Source organism: Podarcis bocagei (genome assembly GCF_964188305.1).
Source record: "Podarcis bocagei genome assembly, chromosome: 1".
Lineage (NCBI taxonomy): Eukaryota > Metazoa > Chordata > Lepidosauria > Squamata > Lacertidae > Podarcis > Podarcis bocagei.
This window is the reverse complement of record NC_138125.1, coordinates 121,684,201-121,708,645: the sequence shown is the minus strand read 5'-3', so window position 1 is coordinate 121,708,645 and position 24,445 is coordinate 121,684,201. Positions and strand designations below refer to the sequence as shown.

The following is a 24,445-nucleotide window of genomic DNA, read 5'->3' as shown; positions in this document are numbered from 1 at the left end:
GGTGACACATAGAATGTTTTTTTCAGGAATTGTACAAAATCCCTACTCGCATCAAGTTACTGCAGCTACTTCATTCTATCGCCCCAGTAAACCAGGTTGTTTTAATATTATTTTATTCTTTAATTTGCTTGCATATAAATATTGAAAACATCTCTACAAGCTGACTGTAACAACTACGAGCTAAAGAAAAGACTGGCTCAGATCTAAAGAACTGTCACATGACCTTCCTACTGCACACACTCCCTTTCTGAGGCAACCCCTACATCTGCCATACCCCCCCCCCGGCTGAAATAAACAGGAGACCCTCCAGAATGGAAGAGAGGGATCAACAGCAACCCCTGTGAAGATGTGAAATGCCTTGTACTTATGTATGTTGGGCGTGGGAATTGATACAAGCCATTAATTTTGTACACTCTCATTTGACATTCAAGGTAGTGTTAAAAAGTATTCTTAAAAATGTAAACAAGAGCACAGAGTTGGATTGAGAATTCCCACACAAAAAGCTCCACTCATGAGATGCTCCAGGTGGAATAAGGGAATTGGGGTGGGGAGAGGTGTTTCTTGCAAAATTATTCCTTCTTTCAGCAGCAGAAACAACACCCCCCAAGAGCTGCTACAGAGGACTGGGTGAGCAGTGTTCATGGTGACAAGGGGGAATTGGCAAAAATTGTCTCCTTGCCTTCCTCCAACCTGTGCCTTCAAAGGATCTAAACCCCTTTTGTGAACAGAATGAACATTTCCATTCACAGATGGGATAACTCTGGATCAAAGCTACAGTAAACACATGCTTTCCTAGGACACAAGCTCCAAACCACCACCACCAAGCTTCAAAAGAAAGCAAAACTGCAATTTCCCAATTACACATTAATATTATTTCCCTTATTGGCCAGGTTTACACATAATGCTAAGCCATTGTTTAACAAATCACGAGTTAACAATGAGTTATTCTATATGTCTTTATAGCTCAACAAGCATCTGGGGTGAAGAGGCCAAAAAAAAAAGATTGTTAAGGAAGGATACTCAGTTTGCACACAATACCAAACCATAGTTAAAAACAAAACAAGTTTGTGAGCCAACAAACCATGGCTTCAGATTGTGGCTTGTTGCCTGGAACCCAAGTTAAGCTGCTAGATAGCGTTAGCACAATCAAACAAACCATGGTGCAACATAAAGAGTCAGCAAATTTTAATCACAGTTTGACACAGAAAAGTTAGAAGCCAAAAGGCACTGGAATCCATTTGCTCATAAAACAGTAGGCAGAAGTCATTACTATTTCCCATATACAGCTGAAATCCAAGTATAGCTTGGGGGGGGGGAATGTACTGCTAAGTAATTCTGAGTCAAAACAGCATTTTCTAAATTCTTCACATTTCAACCACAATCCAACAATGTGATCGAAAACAGATGACCCTTCGATCATTTTGGAACGCTCCTGAATACAAGCAAGCCCATTTCAAGCTAGAAGTTGTTGTGCCAAATCTAGTGTATGTACTGGATGAATTGCTAGGTGCACTGACAACTACAGTGACAAAGCGAAGGAGAAATGAAGTCTGTCCTGTTTCTGAGTTAAGCTTTTTTAAAAAAACCTTATCGTTCTAAATGTGTGTTTTACATTCATGCGAAGAATTTGATGCAAAGATCTACTTTTAGGCATGCACAAGGGATTATAGGTGTCAAGTGGGAATTCTTATGCTGATATGATGTGATGGGTCCTTGACTTTTTAGAAACCCACTTTTTTCAGACGTAGTTGCCATGTAACGTAGAAGGCTGCTGCTTGAAAACGCGCACTCCCCACCCCCCACCCCACATGAAACTAGCTGCACCATTCTTTGAATCCCAGGCATAACCTACATTTTACAGTCAAGTACCTTGGAGAAATCACAAGTCATCAGAAAGCTGTTGTCTTTTTGAAATTACAACCCTACAACCACATCCTAACAGGAGCTCTATTGTCAAATATTTTTTTTTACAATCTTGAGAAAAAGAGAATGCACACACATTCAAAGTTTTAGTGCTCACATATACCAGCGAACGTATCTAGGCAGCTTACGAAATTGAGGCACACAACATTAAAAAAATTAAAAATAGAGTTATTAAAACCAACCAAGATCAAAGAAACAAAAAAATTCTTAGCAGAGACAGAACAAAACAATTTACAGAGCGGGGGGGGGGGAAGGTTTATCTGAAAATGTACTGAAACACCTAGGATTGTATTTAATGCTGCACCAGCAGGGTTCTGCAGGAGCAATGGGATTTCCATTTTCTCTCTTCCCTTTGTGCTCCAAATGTGCTTTGGAGGGTCTGTCAATCATCTGGAGCTGATTTTGACAATGCAGGGGGGTGAGGCTGGAGGGGACAACAGAGGAACAAGAAGTTCCATTGTGCACACTTAAGCCCTTGTGCCAGTGGAGCTGCAACACTGGATGTGCCCCCTATGGTTTGTTTTGAAAACAAAAGTTTACCAGGCCTGGGTGAATAAAAAGTTCTTCACCTGTTGCCACAAAGATCATAAACAAGGTGCCAGGCAATTATCTTTCTGCAGAGGCTGTTCTATAACCAGGGTGCCAGCACTGACAAGGCCCTGCATTTTGTAGCCACAGCTACACTTCACTTGAGATGGCATAGTGATCAGGGCCTTCGAAGAAGGGACTCTTTGGGTAGGTTATATATAGGCAGAAGGAAACAGGTATTTGTATGACTGGAAAAAAAGCCATACTGTTACTTGCTGATCGCACCAATGTTGTCTGTGCATTAGCAGAACAGACATCTGCTCACACAACAGGGACTTCACCTTCCTGTCCTCCTCCTTGCAGGCCTCCATGTGCCCTCAACTTCTGCTGTTGGGTTTGGGGCCCCATAAGAGGGTTTGGGGGCCCATAAGAGTGGACTTGGGGCCCCTTAAGAGTGGACTTTGGAGGCACCCAGGGAGGCTGCGGGGAGTTGGAGAAGACAGTTAATTCCCGTTACACGGGCAGGCGTCTACATACGTGCAGCTGAATTTCACCAACAGAAGTTTTACACGTCATTCCACATAGATTTATGGAAAGGTTCGCAAGCTGGAAAAATTCCAAGGTGTATAGAATTGGCTATTCCAAGAACTGAAAGGAACCTTTAGCAGTACAGCTGCTAAATAGTATATAGTCCTATTTAAGGGTCATAGCTTAGGAATAAAAGGTATTACCAATAAACTCCAATCTCATAATAAAATAGAGACATTTGATTAGTCTCTGAAATGAAGCCATCACCGAAAATTGCACACATAATAGTGCAGCTGTAATTCTGGAAGCCACTATGCACTGAAAGATTTTAAAGATGAGTAATTGATCTGCATTAACTAAAAAAAGTGTTTTATTGACAATATCCCAATATTTCAGATAGCGTTATCCAACAGAAAACTAAAAGTGGTTAGCAAACCTTCCATTTGAATAGAACCAAATCTACTCGTACATGACCAGCATAGCATTTATAATCTTCTTGCACAAACACTAAAATATTGGTTCTTTCCAGATCTTCAATGTAGAACCATTCAGGAAAATCTCACGGGCATGCACATTTCAAGAATGAGGCCTAATGTACACAAGTATGAAAAAGAGTTACAACCATCTTACATTAGAAGTGTCAGTTTAGTTGTTTAAATTCTTCATACCTCTGATTCTTTGTCACTTAGAGATCCCAAGCTTCCGAAACTGTGATTAGAACTCTCATTATTTGTTGAGGCCTGTTGAAAAACAGAGACACTATTTGGCATAATATGTTTCAAACAGCTAGTTTGAAATTATATAATATTAGGATAGTATCAGAGTCTATGTTTCCAGAAACTACCACCTACATGCATATTCTGGTCACCATGTGAACATAATTAGAGGTTCTGGTGTAGCCAATAGCTTGTGCAACTACTTCCAGAAGATACTGCTAAAAGGAACTCCAGGTATTGAATGAACTTCAGCATTTTCTCTTGTACCTCATTGTGACATTTTGCTTAATACACTTGCTAAGGTAGATCATCACCACTCTGTTGAAAAAGAGCACTTTATGTTGTAAAGCTAACATTTCTACTTACCTTTGCTCCAACACTACAGCTTCCTGTACTCCCAGTGCTTCCACTCACTACTCCTGTGAATCTAGCCTCTAACAATTCCTGCCTTCTTGGATCCAGGCTATGAAGCTCATCCATTGCACCTAGAAGAAAACATTTCATTTGTTATAGAATGTGTAACTGCAACCACATGCAATCTTAGAATTCCTACATTTTAAATCAGTACATGCAGTTCCCGCTTACAGAACACAATGTGCTCCCTGGAAATCGTTTATTAGGTGAAAGTTCGCATAACGAGTCCATGATTTCCACTGAGTCTTATGCGAATATATCTAATCCAGGATTTGCTCAATGTCTGTCCCCACTCCCTCCATGGTTTCTTCCTAAAATGGCTGCAGCCAACCAGCAAAAGAGAGACAAAGGGAAAACTGATTTGTCTGATCTCTCCTGCTTTCTTATTTTGCCTGATCTCGCTTCCTCCCTGCATGTTTTCTGCCCGAAAATGGCTGTCACTGACCAGCAAAGCACAAACAAGCTAGGAAGTAAGGAACTGGACAATTTCCAGTGGGCTGTATAGCAAGGTTTAGGCCTAATTCTTTGCATTCAGATAAGTGAATTTCTGCACACTGAACGGGCAGATAGCGGGACATGCATATACTACATTACACAGTCTTCCTCCAGAAAAGGGTATATTCCAAGTAAAGTCACTGGTGCTCCATCTGCATAGATGCCCATCTTGAGCACAATCCAAGATATACCTGCCATATATGCTATCCAAAGCTGGGAAAGAAATTACACAGAACTGCATAGCTATGCTCAATAGCAATGCTTTTCAGAAGATAAGCAAAGCCACTAGGCCTCAAAAATGCTGCAAAGTTTATGTTATGCATTCTGTATTGCTTGTAGGGGCAAACTACCAGCTGCACAAAATAATAATAATAATAATAATAATAATAATAATAATAATAATAATAATAATAATTTATTATTAATACCCCACCGATCCAGCTGGGTTTCCCCAGCCACTCTGGGCGGCTCCCAACAGATTAAAAACAGAATAAAACATCAGACATTAAAAACTTCCCTTGTGAGATTTGCACTGGCTGCCAACGTGCTACTGCATCAAAGTCAATGTTTTGGTAGTAACTCAAAAGGCTCTATACAGCTCAGGAGCAGGTTACTTGAGAAAACCTCTTATCCCTTATATTCCCAGTAGGTCACTGCATTCTGCAGGAATTTCACCTTAATGTCTCAAGAAGAGGCCCACTCCATAGTGTCTGAGATGCACTGTCCATTTTGTGGGAAAGCATCCCTGTTGTGATAGGAATAGTGCCCAATATCTGTACTTTCCGGAAACAATTTGGAGTCCTCAGTGGCACAATGAGTCTGGCTTTTAACCATAAGGTTGGTGGTTTGAGCCCACCCGGGTTTCCTGCCTTGCAGGGTGTTAGATTACATGACCCTTGGGGTCTCTTCCAACTCTACAATTCTAAGATCCTATAACTGAAGACATATTTGTTTTTCCAGCTGAATGAAAACCTGCCTTAAGCATTTATTTTTTATTGTTTTTTTAAACCTCCCTCTAGTTACTGTTTTTCTATTATTAAAATAACATTTTTGCTGTTTCACGGTATGTTTGCAAATTGCCTTGAAATGAATGTAAAAAATGATTACTAAGTCCTAGCAACAGCTATCCTGACTAGTAGCTACTGAACTTGTTCAGACAGCATTGTAAGCCAGACCACATTGTAAGCCAGCTGCTTTCTTCAACCCTGTGCTGAGCGAAGGGTTGGCTTAGCATGCCATCTGAACCCAGTGTGCCATCTGAACTTATGGTTAAGTTCTCTCCTAGCTAACCATGAACTTTAGCCAAGAATAAGTATTGTAATTAGAGAATTACGTTTCTGACATATACATCAATCCTAGACATCTTCATAAGACACATAATGTACAGGGCTTTCATTGTTTGTGAATTGCTGCTTGCCTTCTTTTGGTAACCTTTGCTCCTGCTTGGAGATGCTGGAAGAGAACATCCTGGTTCTTCTGTCGTTTTTGGCCTGACCCCTCCCTCATAGTCTACCTTTTCACCTCTCCCTACAAATCACTGTTACTGACTAGGGGAAAAGCAGCTTATTGCCTTGCTGAGAGAATAAAAAGACAGAAGTAGCTGCAAAGAAGAAAGAGCAAAATACCTGCTGTGGATGCCCAAGCCTCAGATGAAAAATCTGAAAGTTTGGGTGACTACTATATTCCAACAAACCAAGACTCACAGAAGGAAGTAGAAACCAACCAGATATATTTGAAATTTTGCTTGTATTAAACTAAGGCATTTATGGATTTAAATTTCTTAAATATGTCAAACAGAACAATTTCATATTCCATGGTTATAAATGTTTCATTTTGCATTATTAAAGCAGTAAAGTGTAGTTAAGCAAACAAGCAGTTTATATGAATTTATTTTTAAGTTTGTCTTAACTAGCATATCCAACTGTTACAAAAGCTTTGGTAGTCAACAGCCTAGTTCATCAGATTCATACATTTACTAGAAACTCCTATTTAAAGATTTCTATAGCGGCACAGTCATATTGGTAGCTTCTGTTAAATTATTACAATTAACTGTCCCTTGAAAACAGAACAGCTTTTATTTATCAGAAAAGCTTTTGCTTTTACCGATAAATTTAAATTCTTCTCTGGATTTAAAATATGTGGCAACAGTGCAAAGTTCAACAGTAGCTGTTGAAAATTGGGTGCCCTACCAGTGTTTTCTTCTACTGCACTGTCAACACTGGATAATCGCCCTCCAAAACAAAAGAAAAGAAAAGAAAAGAAAAAAAATTAGGGATGCGGGTGGCGCTGTGGGTAAAACCTCAGCACCTAGGACTTGCTGATCACATGGTCGGCGGTTCGAATCCCCACGGTGGGGTGCGCTCCCATCGTTCGGTCCCAGCGCCTGCCGACCTAGCATTTCAAAAGCACCCCCGGGTGCAAGTAGATAAATAGGGACCGCTTACCAGCGGGAAGGTAAACGGCGTTCCGTGTGCTGCGCTGGCTCGCCAGATGCAGCTTGTCACGCTGGCCACGTGACCCGGAAGTGTCTGCGGACAGCGCTGGCTCCCGGCCTATAGAGTGAGATGAGCGCACAACCCTAGAGTCTGGCAAGACGGCCCTGTACGGGCAGGGGTACCTTTACCTTAAACCAAAATTGCCTGCTTTTTCCCTTTTTACTGCCATCCAAAAGACTGCTTATTAGTCCATTCCAGTGTGGAAGAGACAGCATTTCAGTCCTGTAATCACTTTTCAAAGCATGCTAAGTCAAAGCATGTTAAGTTTAGATGCTTAACACACACTGAAAATCTAATGACCCGTTACGCATCCTTCAAGTTGTAGCACTAAACAGTAAAACAGCACAACCTTTTGTTCTACTTCAACACATGTAACAAAAAGAAAAGAAATAGTAAAGGGCAGATGCATGATAAGTGACCAGTTAGAACCAGCTCTCTACTAGTTGCAATAGTAACATAGACCGTTTGTAGAATATTAACGCATACTATTCAGAAAGGGAAAAGAAAAAAAGGGAAAAGGAAGAAGGGCCATTTTGTTCCATGAGAAAATAATCTAAAATCCTCTATCAGGCAATACCTTCATTTGAACCAAGAAAAATGTCACAGCATAGTGAGATATCTTTCAAGTTCTCCACTGCTCTTCATTAAGTTGGATGTTAAATAGTGAAAAAGCTGCTGTGATAATGAAGCCATGGTGTCTGCATTAGTCACAGTCAAAAGATGGAGTACAGGAAAAGATAGCAGACTTAATTAGATTAGGCTCTATTAAGTACTACACAGGTTACAATGTGCACAAAGGCTGCTAGGGCATACAAAAAAATAGCTGATCCATTTTTGAAAATGTAGAATCCAGTCATTACCCAGATTTTTTTCACAAATACCCTGACTTTCTTTCCGTTGTCTATGTCTTGGGGAATACTGAACTTTGCTGAAGATAAGACTCTAATTCTTACCTTCTCTCTTCAACTAGTGAATAATTGTAATATATTTACTTTTTTACCTGACACATCTTAAAAAAAGTAATCTGCAATTTTGTCAACTTTAAAACTAGCGAATTCTTTTTTGTTTTCCTCCTACCCAAACTCCTGTATGTTTTGGCGGTCCAGCTGCATTTTATATTTACAAAAATGGGAGGAACAGACCAGTGCTCTCGCTGAAAAATCTGTATAGCACCAAGTAGAGCCTAATTACATTTTTGTTGGTACAAATAAAAGGCACTGCCTAACCATGAATTTTTGCACAGAAATGAGCATCTGAAGAGCCAGCCATTTCTACACAAGGTCTTTAAAATTTGAAGTACAGTGGTACCTCGGAAGTTGAACGGAATCCGTTCTGGAAGTCCGTTCGACTTCCAAAATGTTTCGAAACCAAAGCGCAGTTTCTGATTGGCTGCAAGAAGCTCCTGCAGCCAATTGGAAGCTGTGTCAGACGTTCAGGTTCCAAAGAACGTTTGCAAACAGGAACACTCACTGCAACTCTCACCGGTTTGCAGCGTTCAGGAGCCAAAACGTTAGACTTGCAAGGCGTTCGGGATCCAGGGTACGACTGTATCTGAAATCCAGACAAGCAGACTAAAACAACAGAACAACCCAGTTAAGCTGAGCTGTTAGAATCTGAGCTCAAGGCGGCTCACGCTACAACAACCCATTTAAAGCAAAATGTTTGGCGTTTAGATTTAGTGCTTCATTGTCATCAGAAGTGGTTTGTAAATGCAAGCTATGTTTATATAAAATCTACAAGCGAATCTTTGTGCTGTTGCTCAGGAATCTAACTAAAACGCTACAAGAGGCTTTGTTTGTTTAAAGATGTATCAGTTGCCTGCCCAAAGCAATGCAGAACAAAAGAATAACAGGAACTATTATCTACTGCGGAACTATACACCTTACAAATAATATCAAACAGCTCCTCAATTTGATTCATGACTAAACTTGGACTACTCTAAAGTATTCTCAAAAAACCTGAATAGTATAATCAAGTTCCTGTAGTAATGAATACATCTGCTTACATAAACTCAGAACGGCCTTGGTCCAGTATATCTGAAGGAGCGTCTCCACCCCCATCGTTCTACCCGGACACTGAGGTCCAGCACCGAGGGCCTTCTGGCAGTTCCCTCACTGCAAGAAGCCAAGTTACAGGGAACCAGGCAGAGGGCCTTCTCGGTAGTGGCGCCTTCCCTGTGGAACACCCTCCCACCAGATGTTAAAGAGAACAACAACTACCAGGCTTTTAGAAGACATCTGAAGGTAGCCCTGTTTCAGGAAGCTTTTAATGTTTGATGTATTATAGTATTTTAATATTCTTTTGGAAGCCGCCCAGAGTGGCTGGGGAAGCCCAGCCAGATGGGTGGGGTATAAATAATAAATTTAAAAAAAAACTAAAAAAAAACACCTGCCGTAATCTTTGTTAAGAGTACAAGCATAGCTGGATATTGCTGTGCCGCCAATGGCCAAGGGGGCCATTTCGTGTTTCAGGAAAAGCATGAATAATAAGTACTGGGATAGGTCTTATTGCCTCAGGTATGTAGAGAAGGAAAGTACAGTATATATGTTCTTCCAATGGATGGACTTGTGCTTCCATATCATCTACCAGTGCTAAGATTGTGCCATGAAAAATTGTAAGAAATAAGCCCAAGTTTTATCTTTGCTTTCTAAAAATATTGAAATTTAATTTGACTTTTATCCAAATGAGTACAAGGGGGGCGTATTTATCTACTAAGAGTATTTATAACCCACCCTTCCACTGAATTTGCAGCACTCAGGGAACCAGTTCAAAAACAATCAGATGTATTTTATTGCACTTCAACTTTGGGCAAGCAAGCTGCTTAATTTTATAAATATCACCCATTCATCCTCTTACACATGTCTTCACTGTTGTACAATTTCAGGAGTCGTATAATATAAAAAATTTGTTTCATATAATGCAACGACAGATGTTTCATACACACCAGCAGTTAAGCACTACCCACTGTCAATAAGACTATAGAAGCTTGCATTGAAATGATCGATATTTGGTTCTAATTTGGCTTGATAGAAATCAAGGTTGTAGTATCTTTCCTTGCTAGTTCTTTTCATTTCTCTGCATGTACACACCCAGAGAGCAGGCTAATCTTCTTGTTTACAGCATCAATTCTCCATTCTGCATGCTTCTGTGCCAAAAGACATGTAAATTTCTCCTCTCTTTAAAATCAGTGAGTGAATATGGAGATCTGCACCGTCATAATGAACCATTTTCTCAATTTCTACCCAGAACTGAAATATGTGGCATTGCCTTTGGATAAATTATTTCCAGGTGTGAGCTACAGTGTTTTCCTATCCATAGAATTATTTTCTATCTTGGATACCCAACAGGGGATCCAGTGTGGTATAGTGGTTATCGAGTGTCGGACTAGGACATGGAGGACCAGGGTTCAAATTGCCACTTGACCATGAAGCTCACTGGGTGACCTGGGCCAGGTAGGTAGACAGACAGACAGACAGACAGACAGAAGGAAATGTCAGGGAGAAGTGCTCAGGAAGCCTGAGGGTTCAATAAACATGAAATCTCTCTACCCTTTCTGTGCTTCAAATACTACTATCTCTTCCCTCCACTTTAAAAGAATTCTGCAGGGATTGGAATTCTAACATGTAAGAATGCCACCAACATGTCTAGTTGCCCCCAGGTGACTGTTTCATTAGCAACATGTCTTTAGTTGGTGCCTTTGACATCTGCTGAATTACCAAACTTCAAAATACCTTGCACTGATACTAGATACAAGCAGCATCAGCATCTCAGGAATCAAAGGATCATAAAAAAGTATTTCCCTCAATCTGTTCAACAATAGCAAGTTAAAGGGGGAAAGCAGATCAGAAGAATTAGCAAAACTGGCTCATAAAGGTGTCAGCAGGATATCGTTTCATTGATATATTATCCCCACTGCCAATGGAAACACAAGGCACCAATAAAAAGATCAATACCGTCTCAACTGCTTTTAAATACCTTACTATATCCAGATAAAAAGCTCCTCTCACCTAACCTCCTTCCATTTTTAAGAGAAACCTTCTCAAGTCAACAGGAGTAAATCATTAAGGAAAATGTCTTGTACATGTTCTAACCATGCTCCAATGCACAGTGATCTCCCCAAACCTTGACGTATGAGTCAGCTGGGCTGATTTAACTCCATCATTTGCCTCAGGTAAGCACCTTTCAAATAGTCTTCACTCCTATCCCATGAAGATTCTTGTAACATTAATAAACATGACTTCTTCCAAGGAAAACATTGCCTTTTTTGATGCGGCAGGCAGTATTAGTCTGGTGTTTGTTCATACATAATCATTTACCCACAACAGCTTATTTATACTTGCTTGTAAAGACACTTCGACTAGCCTCCGTTATCTATTCACTAATACACAAATCAACTATGCCCTCCGACCAGCTACACCTGAATCAAGAGAAGACACTGCATTTCATCACCTACATCTGAGACCCATAGGTCAAAGACCTTGGACTTTGAACTATATACCGGTAAGAATAATTAATAGTACAGAGGGGAAACCCTAGTGACTTGGGTACTAAAAATAGAGCTACTGGCAGCTAAAGATTGGCTACCAGTTGGATACCAGAGATTGGCTACCATATTTCTGCAGACGTGATATAGGTGATGCACCACAGAGAGAGAAAACTCAAGGTTCTCAAACCTGATATGACCAAATTACTATACCTAGATTTTTATTAACTCAATGAATTTTTCAATGTTCAATGTCATCAGGATTTAAATTCTATGCAAGGAAGACCAGTAAGGGATATATACTGGCAACTATAGTGGTAGCTCAGGACTTGGGTGGCACTGTGGTCTAAACCACTGAGCCTCTTGGGCTTGCCAATCAGAAGGTCGGCAGTTCAAATCCCTGCAACGGTGTGAGCTCCCATTGCTCGATCCCAGCTCATGCCAACCTAGCAGTTTGAAAGCACGCCAGAAAGTGCAAGTAGATTAATAGGTACCGCTCTGGTGGGAAGGTAAACAGTGTTTCTGTGCGCTGCTCTGGTTTCGCCAGAAGCGGCTTAGTCATGCTGACCACATGACCTGGAAAAACTGTCTGCAGACAAACGCTGCCTCCTTCGGCCTGTAAAGCAAGTTGAGCGTCGCAACCCCAGAGTCATCTGTGCCTGGACTTAACTGTCAGGGGTCCTTTACCTTTGTTACGTGGTACCTCAGTTTAAGAACAGTCCTGTTTATGAATGATTCGGTTTAAGAACTCTGCAAAACCGGAAGTAGTGTCCCGGTTTGCGAAAAGAATGGAATCCAATCGGTGGAAGGGCACCGGCGGCGGAAGGGAAAGTTAGGGAAAGTGTGCCTCGGTTTAAGAACGGTTTCGGTTTAAGAACCGACTTCCGGAACAGATTAAGTTTGTAAACCGAGGTACCACTATAATCATTATCTCTGAAGACTATCAATCAGAACTGCTCATACAGCGGTACCTCGGGTTACATACGCTTCAGGTTACAGACTCCGCTAACCCAGAAATAGTACCTCGGGTTAAGAACTTTGCTTCAGGATGAGAACAGAAATCGTGCTTGGGCGGCGCAGCAGCAGCAGGAGGCCCCATTAGCTAAAGTGGTGCTTCAGGTTAAGAACAGTTTCAGGTTAAGAACGGACCTCCGGAATGAATTAAGTACCCGAGGTACCACGGTATTTTAAAAAATGATATGGGTTAAAATGTTACATGTGATTTATAATTTAGAAACAGCAATAAAAATCAGAAGCAGCGTGTTTTCTGTATCAATGTTATTTTCTGTTATTATTGTTTTTTTGACACAGGTAACACCTACCAGAATATATATATATATATATATATATATATATATATATATATATATATGCAGGTTTTGGTGTCTTCGGGTATCTTCCCGTGTAAGAGTTGGGGTGTCTAGGCGACGTTTCGACGAGGTCTCACTCGTCATCTTCAGGCTGGTGCTTTCGGCTTCTTGTTACTAGAACAGAGCCTTTTTTTTTTAAATGGAGGATTTTGCTAATTTTATCTGTAGTGCCCTTGATATAAGCTCTGTTCTAGTAACAAGAAGCCGAAAGCACCAGCCTGAAGATGACGAGTGAGACCTCGTCGAAACGTCGCCTAGACACCCCAACTCTTACACGGGAAGATACCCGAAGACACCAAAACCTGCATTCCTGTACCCGTGAAAATCTACGAAAGCAAATATATATATATATATATATATATATATATATATATATATATATATATATATATATATATATAAAATTAAGCAACACATGGGGGGGGGGCCTGATATCACCAAGAAATATGGCGTGCTAGTTCTCTAGTTCTCTGCTCCCACCCTAACCCAGGTATGTTACTTGCAAAAAAACAGAAACAAAAAAACCCCTCAATATTCTCCAACTCTCAGTAGCCTAAAATGGCACCAAAACCCGTGAGACTGGGTTGGGAAGAATTTGACTTGTTTCAATATACATTCACTCAATTTTATCAAGATTTTCCTGCGGAGTGGTCAGAGTTTTTGACCCCTTTACAGGATAACACAGAAGACATAACAGCCTCCATTAGACTTACTAAAACTTCAGAAGAACTACAATGAAGCCATATCTAAACTTTTTTTTAAAAAAAATCATGCACAACTTTCAAAATATGGTGCAATTTTTATTTATCATACTTATAGAACATTACTGAGTACATTACTGGGCATGAAAGTTTTAGCAAAGGCATTATACTTGCCACTTTGTACTTTGTCAAAGCCACATGGGGTATTAACATAAAAGAGAACAAATAAAAGACAACTTGCTGGTGACCAAGTTCCAACAGTAAAAAAATATCTAAGTACAGTGGTACCTCAGGTTACATACGCTTCAGGTTACATACACTTCAGGTTACAGACTCCGCTAACCCAGAAATAGTGCTTCAGGTTAAGAACTTTGCTTCAGAACAGAAATTGTGCTCCGGCGACCCGGCAGCAGCGGGAGGCCCCATTAGCTAAAGTGGTGCTTCAGGTTAAGAACAGTTTCAGGTTAAGTACAGACCTCCGGAACGAATTAAGTACTTAACCCGAGGTACCACTGTAATAAAATACTGCAGCATTTACTCTAACACAGCTCCAAACAATGAAAACACCTATTCCAAGTTTTTATAATAAAAATATTTTACTCTCCACACTGAAATGCCTATTTTATACAGGACTGTGATATTAGCTTCAAGGGCAATCCGTAAGAGCAAACTTCATGCAAGAGATCTGGCACACAGTTAAAATTTGTCCCTTGAACTTTCATGGTCACTCTAATTTAGAACCTTAAACTCTTCAAGGTAGGGGGCCTATATTTTTCTCTTATGCAACTCTTACTGCATTCCCACACTGATGAGACTTTTTTTAAAAAAATCAATAATAAATATCATTAAGTTATTTGACCTCCCTTAGAATTCAGAGAAGCAGGCAAAAATATATCCAGTTGTTTCATTCTCCCACTTTCACACACAGAGATACAAAGGCTCTAAAATTCTATGGTTTTGTGTGTTTTTTGAGAGCAAATAAGCAAATGGCAGGTTATCCAGAGCAGTTAAGGAAGGTCTTAAAGCCTCGTTCTCTAAAATAATTGAAGATCATTACTGCAATTTTCTCAATATTTTTTGCAAAGGTGGATTATGCTACTATTAACGTATTTTCAGAACTCAGAAAATATATGCAAAGCTCGATTGCTACAAATACTAGTTAAGCATAAAACCTTTCTCACAAGCGCCAACTAATGGGACAGCAAAAGCGGTAATGGCAGGTTTAAACATGCGCGAACTACAACTTATTTTGCATTGCACCATCTTCTGAAATGCACATCAAGTATTGACATATACATATATTAGAGTTTTCTGCAACTTTTGATGTAGATGGCTACGGAATATTGACACAAATGGTATCTGGAAATTCATTGAACTGCTTGGGAACAGCTCCAAGTGTGTGTTTTTGTGGTGTGTCCGTGTCCTATACAGTACAGTAATGTGTGCTTTTCCACTATTGCTCCAGGAATTGCTTCAATACAAAGCAGCTTTTGTTTTCATGTTGGTTGAAATACTTACAAATCTTTGCTCATAAAAATCATTTTCCTGTAAGAAGGAGCACTAGTATAAACTCCAAGCCATTCTGCCTCAGAATATCCCTGAAGCAACCAGCTCCTAAGGCACTTTTCACCTGCTGACATTTTGACTACTGAAATGAAAACCAGTCTCCCACAGCCTTTTAAAATGCCAAACAAACATTGACAGAAGTTCAGTTCATGAGCCTTGCGATTGCTTCCCACAAAGTTCAAGACTGGGGTTCATCCTGCATCTTGGTCCTCACAGCTAGAGATGGTAGGCATTACGAAAGTGCAACAGCAATGGGACATCACTACTGCAGTCACTTATGGTATTTAAGGGGCAAATATGTTACTTCATTCTCTTGGAATACCTAACTTCCTTCCTGAAGCAAAGTTTAGTGCTTCACATACCAACCGATGAAGGACGGGTTTGGTCAACACATTATTTCATATATTAAGGCTTCAGATGTGTTTAATAGTTTACTGAAAGTCACCCTGATTATGTATTTGAAAGGCAAGGTGTAACTAAAAATAATAAATAAAAGATTGGCTCAACCACGTTCCTATGAAATCTCAATAAACTGATATTTTGGAAATACACCGGTAAACCATTAGTAAATGTCATTAAAGCATCTCAAGTCAAACACAACTGGCTAACCCATTAGTGCCAGGGGATTAATAAAACCATGTTCATCCATGAGTTGATTGTGGATGAGGGAGCTTTGACTTCTGCATAGCAAGGGGTTGGACTAGATAACACTAGCAGTCTCTTCCAATTCTACAGTTCTATGATTCTATGATCTGGCTTGTATTGCTGAGACCTGGGAGTGTTGGACTGAGTAGATTTGACTCAGCTTTGCCAAGAAGGCATCAACCTTGATTGAAGGATCAGAGAGGGAGAAGTGGATGTGGTCTGTAATATTTCCATTTTGCTCACCAGGAAACTTCGCCACCTTGTGAAGGAGGGCATCTGGGTATTGGGAGGGGGTGAATTAACCCTGTTGTCATTGTCAGATTGTTATCTGGTGAAGTTGGGTATTACAAACTCACCCACCTGCTGCAAGTGTAGGGTACCCTTTAGGGTGGTCCACCCATGAAGACTTAGGAAATCAAAGGTATTACTGAATGTGCTTTGGGGATTCTCAAAAACCCAGAACCAGCAAAACTGTCAAGGTCTTGGTTTGGTATGGAATGACAGCCAGGCACATTGACATAACTGTTCCTGAGTGCCCTCTCTGACACTAAAGAGTCCTGAGGACTCCCTAAACAGGTCGGGGTACAAGTGGTATATGACCCTGTATAATACTGATTGGACACACTAGTTCTTAAAAATATTTTTCTAGAAATATTAGCACATGTAAGAACTCAAGTCAGAGATTATCTATTCTCTGTCTTTATTTATATTTCCTTGCCACAAGTCAGAGAGCAAGGTGTGATGCCCTATAAACATCAAAGTATATCTCTTCGGAATTCAAAGCAAAGCACAGACAGAAAGCTAAGTTAATTTATACCATCTGACAAGCAATACTTCGAAATTGCAATCTTTGAAAGGACATTCTACCGGGCCCCCCAAAAAATTCCTCTAAGTTGCATGGCTATTAGAATAGATTATTCAATTTTATCAGCGGTCCTTGCCAAAAATGTAGGACAATCGCTTCCTGTAAACATAATATTTCCCATGTATTGCAAGACCATATTTGGTCTGTAGAAGCAGCATCTTCCATCACCCCAAAATTGACTAGCTGCAGCTTCTGAAGTTCTTACTTAGATTTTCCTTCATAAGTTTTACTCTAACATCTTAAAGAGCTTGCCTCTGTTGAAGATTTGCAGACTACCTGCATTTCATTTTGTGGCACTGAAAATATTTGTTTAAAAAATAGAAAACCTTGAATTACTCTGCACATTATGAACACTTTGATTTTCTCAACCATGTTGTAAGATACCAGTACTATTAAGATGTTGTGCTAAAAGTAGCTGAAAGGGATACAGCTGGTTAACAGCACAATACAAGAATAGATAAATGGCATTTCTGAGGAAGTGTTTTTTAGCAACAGTAATATTTACCGCAAAGAAATAAACTCAGTCTGCCAAAATCTGAAAAATGGCTCTCAAAATCCAAGGTATACAATATCAAGTCTGAAAATAGCATGCACTATTTACAGCAGGATTAACACATAGCATTTTCCTATCAGTTTTTAAAATCTAACTTAAGACATTTCAGCAAAAACTTTGGAATTAAGTAAAAACTGTAGAGTGATCCACGAAACCAAATATTTCAATGGAACATAAACTGGAGATGCCATCATTTCTAAATAGGTTTTCTTCTTTGTGGTCTTGGTCTGTATTCTGATCTAGCTACCCAAACAGAAAAAGCAAGGATGCTACACACTTTTGATGGTAGTGTAATTATACTTCATTCAGGTCAAATAATTAAATAAAATATGACAATTGTTCCTCCTTATGAGCAAGATTTCAAGTAATGCTTAATGTCATTTCAGTACTGGCTCCAGGCTTCCCCCACCCAGGGTCTTTGCTCTTCCCCCACCCAGGGTCTTTGCTCGTGCACATAATCCTAAGGGAGGGAGTGATCAGTCTATTATGAAAATACGCTAAATATTGAGGAGGAGGAGGGATGTTTTATCAGTCATGCTCTTCTCCTCTGTTGAAATAGACAGAACAGGCTCTGGGTAAAGCATCTGTAGATATGGCATGTCACTAAGAGGTTTAAACTGCATTATGCAGGGCAACCAATACCAAGGCCCTTTATATGCATTTCCCCCCCTCAGCCTTTCCAATTGTGGTAGATTTGACTCCAAAAACTGCAAGTGTAAAAACATCTATTTTTCAGGAAGTTAAGCAGAGGGGCCCTGAGAAACACCACATAGCAATTCACACCTCATCAAGGTTGAGGATTACCTGGAACAAGAGTTGTGGAAGTTTTATTAGGAGTTTCCCCCCAGTGCTATTAGGGGAGCAAACGTATTTTAGCACATGTTGACAGAGGGTTGGGCACACTTAAGGCTACACACAGTTTGTTCCTAACCAGCATTTTAAAGCTAGATCCCGCTTTACATGTGTAAGGGATAGGAGTGCTATTTTGTCTCAACGTTGAAATAGGACAACGGACAGAGCACAGAAGGAAACATTGAGTTTAAACTTGTTTAAACAATCTTCCTTAGCATCTTGATCAGGAAAGTATGGGGAAAAGATTCATTCTGGGTCCCTCAAGTGTTTTGTGGATTCTTTACTACAAATACACTAGAAGGACATGGGGAGAAGAACCTACCTATTTGACAGCAGATCTGCGTATTGTGCACAAGACTGAACTTGCCATTAAACTAGAGAGCCCCCCACAAACTTCCATTTAAAAAGCAGCAGGTGAGCACCCTTCCGCCCCCCACCTGCTACTAATGGAAGTGAGCAGAGCTTGAGAAAGAGTTGCAGGGAGAAAAGCAGTAGATGGATGGACATTTCAACACATTTACCTCTATGATGTTTTCCCTGGGTAAATAATATAAAAGACAGGTCTGGCACTGCTACGCTAACAATTGGCTTATTTTAAGACATTAATTCTCCAAAAGCAACCAAAACAATGGAGAAGGTCCCAAAGCATATGAGTAACAAACAAGATCACCTGAACTTGGCCCTCCCGCTGTTTGGGGACTACAATTCCCATCATCCCTGACCACTGGTCCTGTTATCTAGGGTTGATGGGAGTTGTAGTCCAAAAACAGCTGGAGGGTCAAGTTTGGCCACCACTGCCCTAAAGCAATGGAAATGTATAAAAAGTGATTTATGAGTCAACAGTTTAAGACTACATATAAAATGAACATAAACAAACATGAATGATAGCCACTATTGTGTGACGATTACAATTTCTCCAAACAGTACAGATGTTAGAGATGTTTCAGCAGAAACAAAATTGGTCTTGCAGTTGACAGCTGTAGATCCCCCTAGAGCCTCTTGTTTGATTTTTCCGAATTGTATTCATTTCCCCCCCAACTTAATTATATATAAATATAATAGAGTCTATTATGTTATTCGTTTGAATGGAATCAAAAATTATAAAGGAATAAATTACCATTATAAATTTATTGCTTGATATAGTTCGTATACAAGACCTTTAATGACTAGAGCTACACCACAAGGGATTTGTTGCTCCTAAGACTGTAATTTAAAAGGATAGTTTGATTATAAGTCCTTCTAGCAAAGAATAAAAAGTTTGTATAAAGTAAAAATACAAACCTATAATCCAGCTATGTTGTTGCTCAAAATATGCCACTGCTGCTCACAAAATGAAGCATAACTGAAATTCAATATAGGGGGAATCAGCTGCCAATCCATATCTCACCAAAAGATGTGACTCTCAAATATGCTATTACTCAAGCAGAAAAATTATACATTAGTAGAACTACTACCTGAAAAGAAACTCTATCTTTATATCCTCTATTTTTGAGATGAAATTGTTTATGAAAATGCAAATACAGCTAAATTCATTTTGTCATTTAAACCAGCAAGGGAAATTGTGTTTAAATTGTGCATCCAAAAGACTACTCATTGGGAAAGTTCAAGAATATTGTATGTTAACAGAATAAATTATTTCTGTTAAAAACTACCAATTAAATCAGAAGGCTTGTGATCATATTCCAGAAAATGCATGGTTAATGAAGTTTCTGAATTTCTAGTATGACTCTCAGATTTGTGCTCAGTAATCCTCAAAAAGAGGTCTTGTGGTCTGACCAACACATAATTTTGAACATGGACACATAATGGCATATACAACATAGAGATGTAATAATTAAATATTTCAATACACATTTTTTATTATCAACAGGAGGAAAACAATCTTTCGAACTTTGTGGACAACATATACAATGACCACACCTATAGTGACCATCTGGATAATTTAAACACAGTTCCAGATGCATAATATCTGAATTTTATTTATTTATTTATTTATTTATTTATTTATTTATTTTTATGCCCCACCCTCCCCAGCCAAGACCGGGCTCAGGGCAGCTAACATCAGGTATAAAAACAATTGATTAAAATATAACTTAAAAATAAGATTAAAATATAACTTAAAATGCAGCCTCATTTCAGTGGAAGCCCAGATCAAAAACTGTTTGGGGGGGAGAAAACATCAAATCTTCACCAAGGCCAACTATCCAGACTGGTCCTACGTGGGCCAGAAAGGCCAGGGAAGTCCCCAAATAGGGGTTCCATCACAGAAAGAAAAGGAAAGAGGGGGAGGGGATCAGGCTGATTCCAAGCCAAAGGCCAGGCGGAACAACTTTGTCTTACAGGCCCTGCAGAAAGAAATCAGATCCCGCAGGGCCCTGGTCTCATGAGACAGAGCGTTGCACCAAGCCGGAGCCAGTGTTAAAAAGGCCCTGGCCCTGGTTAAGGCTAATCTGATTTCCTTAGGGCCCAGGACCTCTAGGGTATTGCTATTTATGGACCTTAAGATCCTCCACGGGGCATACCAGGAGAGGCGGTCCAGTAGGTATGAGGGTCCTAGGCTGCAAAGGGCTTTAAAGGTCAAAACCAGCACCTTAAACCTGACCCTATACTCTACCGGGAGCCACTGAAGCTAGAAAACCACTGGGTGAATGTGGTCCCGCGGCAAGGACCCCGTAAGGAGCCTCGCCGCGGCATTCAGCACCCACTGGAGTTTCTGGGACAACTTCATGGGCAGCCCCGCATAGAGCGAGTTACAGTAATCAAGCCTGGAGGTGACTGTTGCATGGATCACTGTGGCCAGATCAGGGCGGGAAAGGTAAGGGACCAACTGTTTAATATGGCGGTGATGGAAAAATGTCGCCTTTGCAGTAGCTGCAACCTGCGGCTCCATGGAGAAGGAGGCATTGAAGGTTACACCCAAACTCTTGACAGAAGGCACTGGCACAAGTTGAGCCCCCGCAAGAGATGGGAGTTGGCCCCCCAACCCCATGCCGTCCCAACCCAGCCAGAGGACCTCCGTCTTCGAAGGGTTTAACTTCAACCGGCTCCCACACAGCCATCCAGCCACAGCTTCCAGACATCTGGTCAGTGTGTCCAGGGCCGATTCAGGATGGCCATCCATCGACAGATAGAGCTGGGTGTTATCAGCATATTGATGACAACCCAGCCAGAAATTCCGGACAATCTGGGCAAGGGGGCATATAAAGATGTTAAAAAGCATCGGGAAAAGGATTGCACCCTTCGACACTCCACACACCAAGGGATGCCATGACGACATCTCCTTCCCTAGCGCCACCCTCTGTCCCCGACCTGAGATAAAGGAACGCAGCCATTGTTGGACTGTGCCCACGTCAGCAAGGCGGTGGTCCAAAAGATTGTGATCAACCATGTCGAAGGCTGCTGACAAGTCTAAAAGAATCAGCAGTCCCAACCCGCCTCGGTCTAGTTGTCTACAGAGAGCATCTGTTAGGGCAACCAGAGCTGTCTCGGTCCCGTGACCAGGGTGAAAGCCGGACTGGAATGGATCCAAAGCTGATGTTTCCTCCAGAAACCTACCAAGCTGTTCAGCTCTCTCAATTACATTACCCAGATATGAAAGATTCGAAACTGGGCGGCAGGACACTAATAATAATTTATCATTCTCCAAAAGAGATATTTGAAGCCAGACAAATTTTGTATTTTTTATTTTAAAGCAAATTGTGTTCTGACAACTTAATGTGTTCCTGGTTTGAGACATTTGTTCTGCAAATATGTAACAAGAAGTAGAGCAAGGCCTGAGTTCAGGCACCCTCTGCCATGCATAGAAACTCTGATATTTTATCATTTGTACTTTATTTTATCCCCTGCCTTTCTGCCAAAATGGCATTCAAGGGAGCTTCAAAACAACTGAACAGCTCTGCCTCCTAGAAAAGCTTAAAATGAGACAACAATCAGGTTACAGCTCAACACAGTTGCACACCTTCTTGCATGCCACCTGTGGTCACATTTATAAATTCTGTATTATTCTTTTGCACTTATCTTTTTAGATGATTGACAAATTTTATACGCAAACCCCCCTTTACTTTTGAATGATTGTTGATTGATGCCACCAACTACAGTATAACTTGGATTCTTAAACCAAGCTCAGCTTACAGAAAGCCTCAATACATTCCAAGGCAGCTAATCTAGCCAGCAATGCAAAGTCTACATTGCCAACATACTAATTCCAAATTATACCCACATTTTGATTCACCTCAAAATAATTATATGCTTTTTTTAGGAATCGTACAAAAAACTGCACATCATAGCTTTTCATAATATTCTAATGACCTATCCACCCCAAATCCTTTTAAAGCACAAATTTGAGAACCACACTGATACTTTTCGGATTTTCAACTCCTTATTTAAAACTTCCGTAATAATGTCAAGAATAATCAAGAACAGAGAGATTCCCATATAATCAGTACAGATTATATGAGACACCTGCATGCATACACAAGAGGAGAACCAACAGATTTCACAAACTGGCCCTGACTTGCTGCAGACTTGCTGCTAACACCTGATTACATGAGACACATTGTACAGTGGTGCCCCGCAAGACGAATGCCTCGCAAGACGAAAAACTCGCTCGACGAAAGGGTTTTCCGTTTTTGCGTTGCTTCGCTAGACAAATTTCCCTATGGGCTTGCTTGGAAAGACGAAAACGTCTTGCGCTTTTTTTTAAAAGCCGCTTGAAGAGGCGCAGTTGCGACGGACCGTGCTTCGCAAGACGAAAAACATCGCAAGACGAAAAGACTCGCGGAACGAATTCTTTTCGTCTTGCAAGGCACCACTGTACAACCATGGTCCAGAGTACCCCCAGAGATACAATTATTCCTTCCCTTGCTTCAGTTTTCACTAAGCATCGTTTTTCTATGATGTCCAAACTGGCAAACTTTACATACTGCTAGCCTCCCAAATCCAGTTTGCATACACAATGCAAACAACAGCTAGGGAAGAAGGGAAAACAATTTATGGTGCAACCAGCTTGCAAGAGTGGAAGGGGGATTCCCTATGCCATGAGCGGCACTCCTGGACAAACCACAGTTTGATATTACAACAGTGATTATAACAACAGTGTGACGCGGCAGCTAAAAAAGGCAATGCAATTCTGGGCTGCATCAATAGGAGTATAGCATCTAGATCAAGGGAAGTAATAGTGCCACTGTATTCTGCTCTGGTCAGACCTCACCTGGAGTACTGTGTCCAGTTCTGGGCACCACAATTCAAGAAGGACACTGACAAACTGGAACGTGTCCAGAGGAGGGCAACCAAAATGGTCGAAGGCCTGGAAACAATGCCTTATGAGGAACGGCTAAGGGAGCTGGGCATGTTTAGCCTGGAGAAGAGGAGGTTAAGGGGTGATATGATAGCCATGTTCAAATATATAAAAGGATGTCACATAGAGGAGGGAGAAAGGTTGTTTTCTGCTGCTCCAGAGAAGCGGACACGGAGCAATGGAGCCAAACTACAAGAAAGAAGATTCCACCTAAACATTAGGAAGAACTTCCTGACAGTAAGAGCTGTTCGACAGTGGAATTTGCTGCCAAGGAGTGTGGTGGAGTCTCCTACTTTGGAGGTCTTTAAGCAGAGGCTTGACAACCATATGTCAGGAGTGCTCTGATGGTGTTTCCTGCTTGGCAGGGGGTTGGACTCGATGGCCCTTGTGGTCTCTTCCAACTCTATGATTCTATGATTACATCTGAATCGAGCAACAATGTTCTGGTATTTCAGGTAGAATCTAACTAATGTTTTAAAGTAAGAATTCTTATTCCTATTCTGTTACCCTTGTCCCCATCTTCCTGTTGCTTCACTCATATTGTAAGCTTCAAGACAAGGGCCTATTTTAAATGTGTTGCTTTATAAAGCATGTCCACATCTGGTACTACATAAACAGCATTTAAAATACCAGTCAACGTGTTTAACTTCAATATGGCCCAGAAGTATATGTTAGAACTAGACTTTTTCAAGCTTGAGAAATGAACATATAAAACTTCAAAAATGCTATACACTAACCTCACTTTGATGGCATTTAGCATGTGTATTAGTCTAATAGAATTTGCATTTTAGAAAAACTTAACAGCACAATAAAACAGCATACCTGTAGACAACTATCACAATGATGATGAATTCCCTTCACTGAAATATACATTGGGCAATAGACTTTAATGTGCTGACATCACAATGTTCTTTTATGACAGTCATATCCTTTGACTCTTTCAAGATGTACCAAATATTTGAGTAGTTAGAACCAGGCTTACTAAATAATCTGGGGAGCACAGAAACACACACAA

At 40.5% G+C, this 24,445-nt stretch overlaps 1 protein-coding gene across 2 annotated transcripts in view; it reads right to left on the bottom strand.

The window, feature by feature from the left end:
- The window catches only part of TLK1 (tousled like kinase 1), a gene marked incomplete at its 5' end in the record, with an annotated part of 68,132 nt that overhangs the window by 30,440 nt on the left and 13,247 nt on the right, over nt 1–24,445 (bottom strand). For both annotated transcript variants that reach the window (XM_081164132.1, XM_081164133.1), the window contains 2 exons: nt 3,648–3,719; nt 4,062–4,180. In XM_081164132.1, the coding sequence (XP_081020258.1) occupies nt 3,648–3,719; nt 4,062–4,180 (191 nt within the window). The remainder of the gene's footprint in view (nt 1–3,647; nt 3,720–4,061; nt 4,181–24,445) is intronic.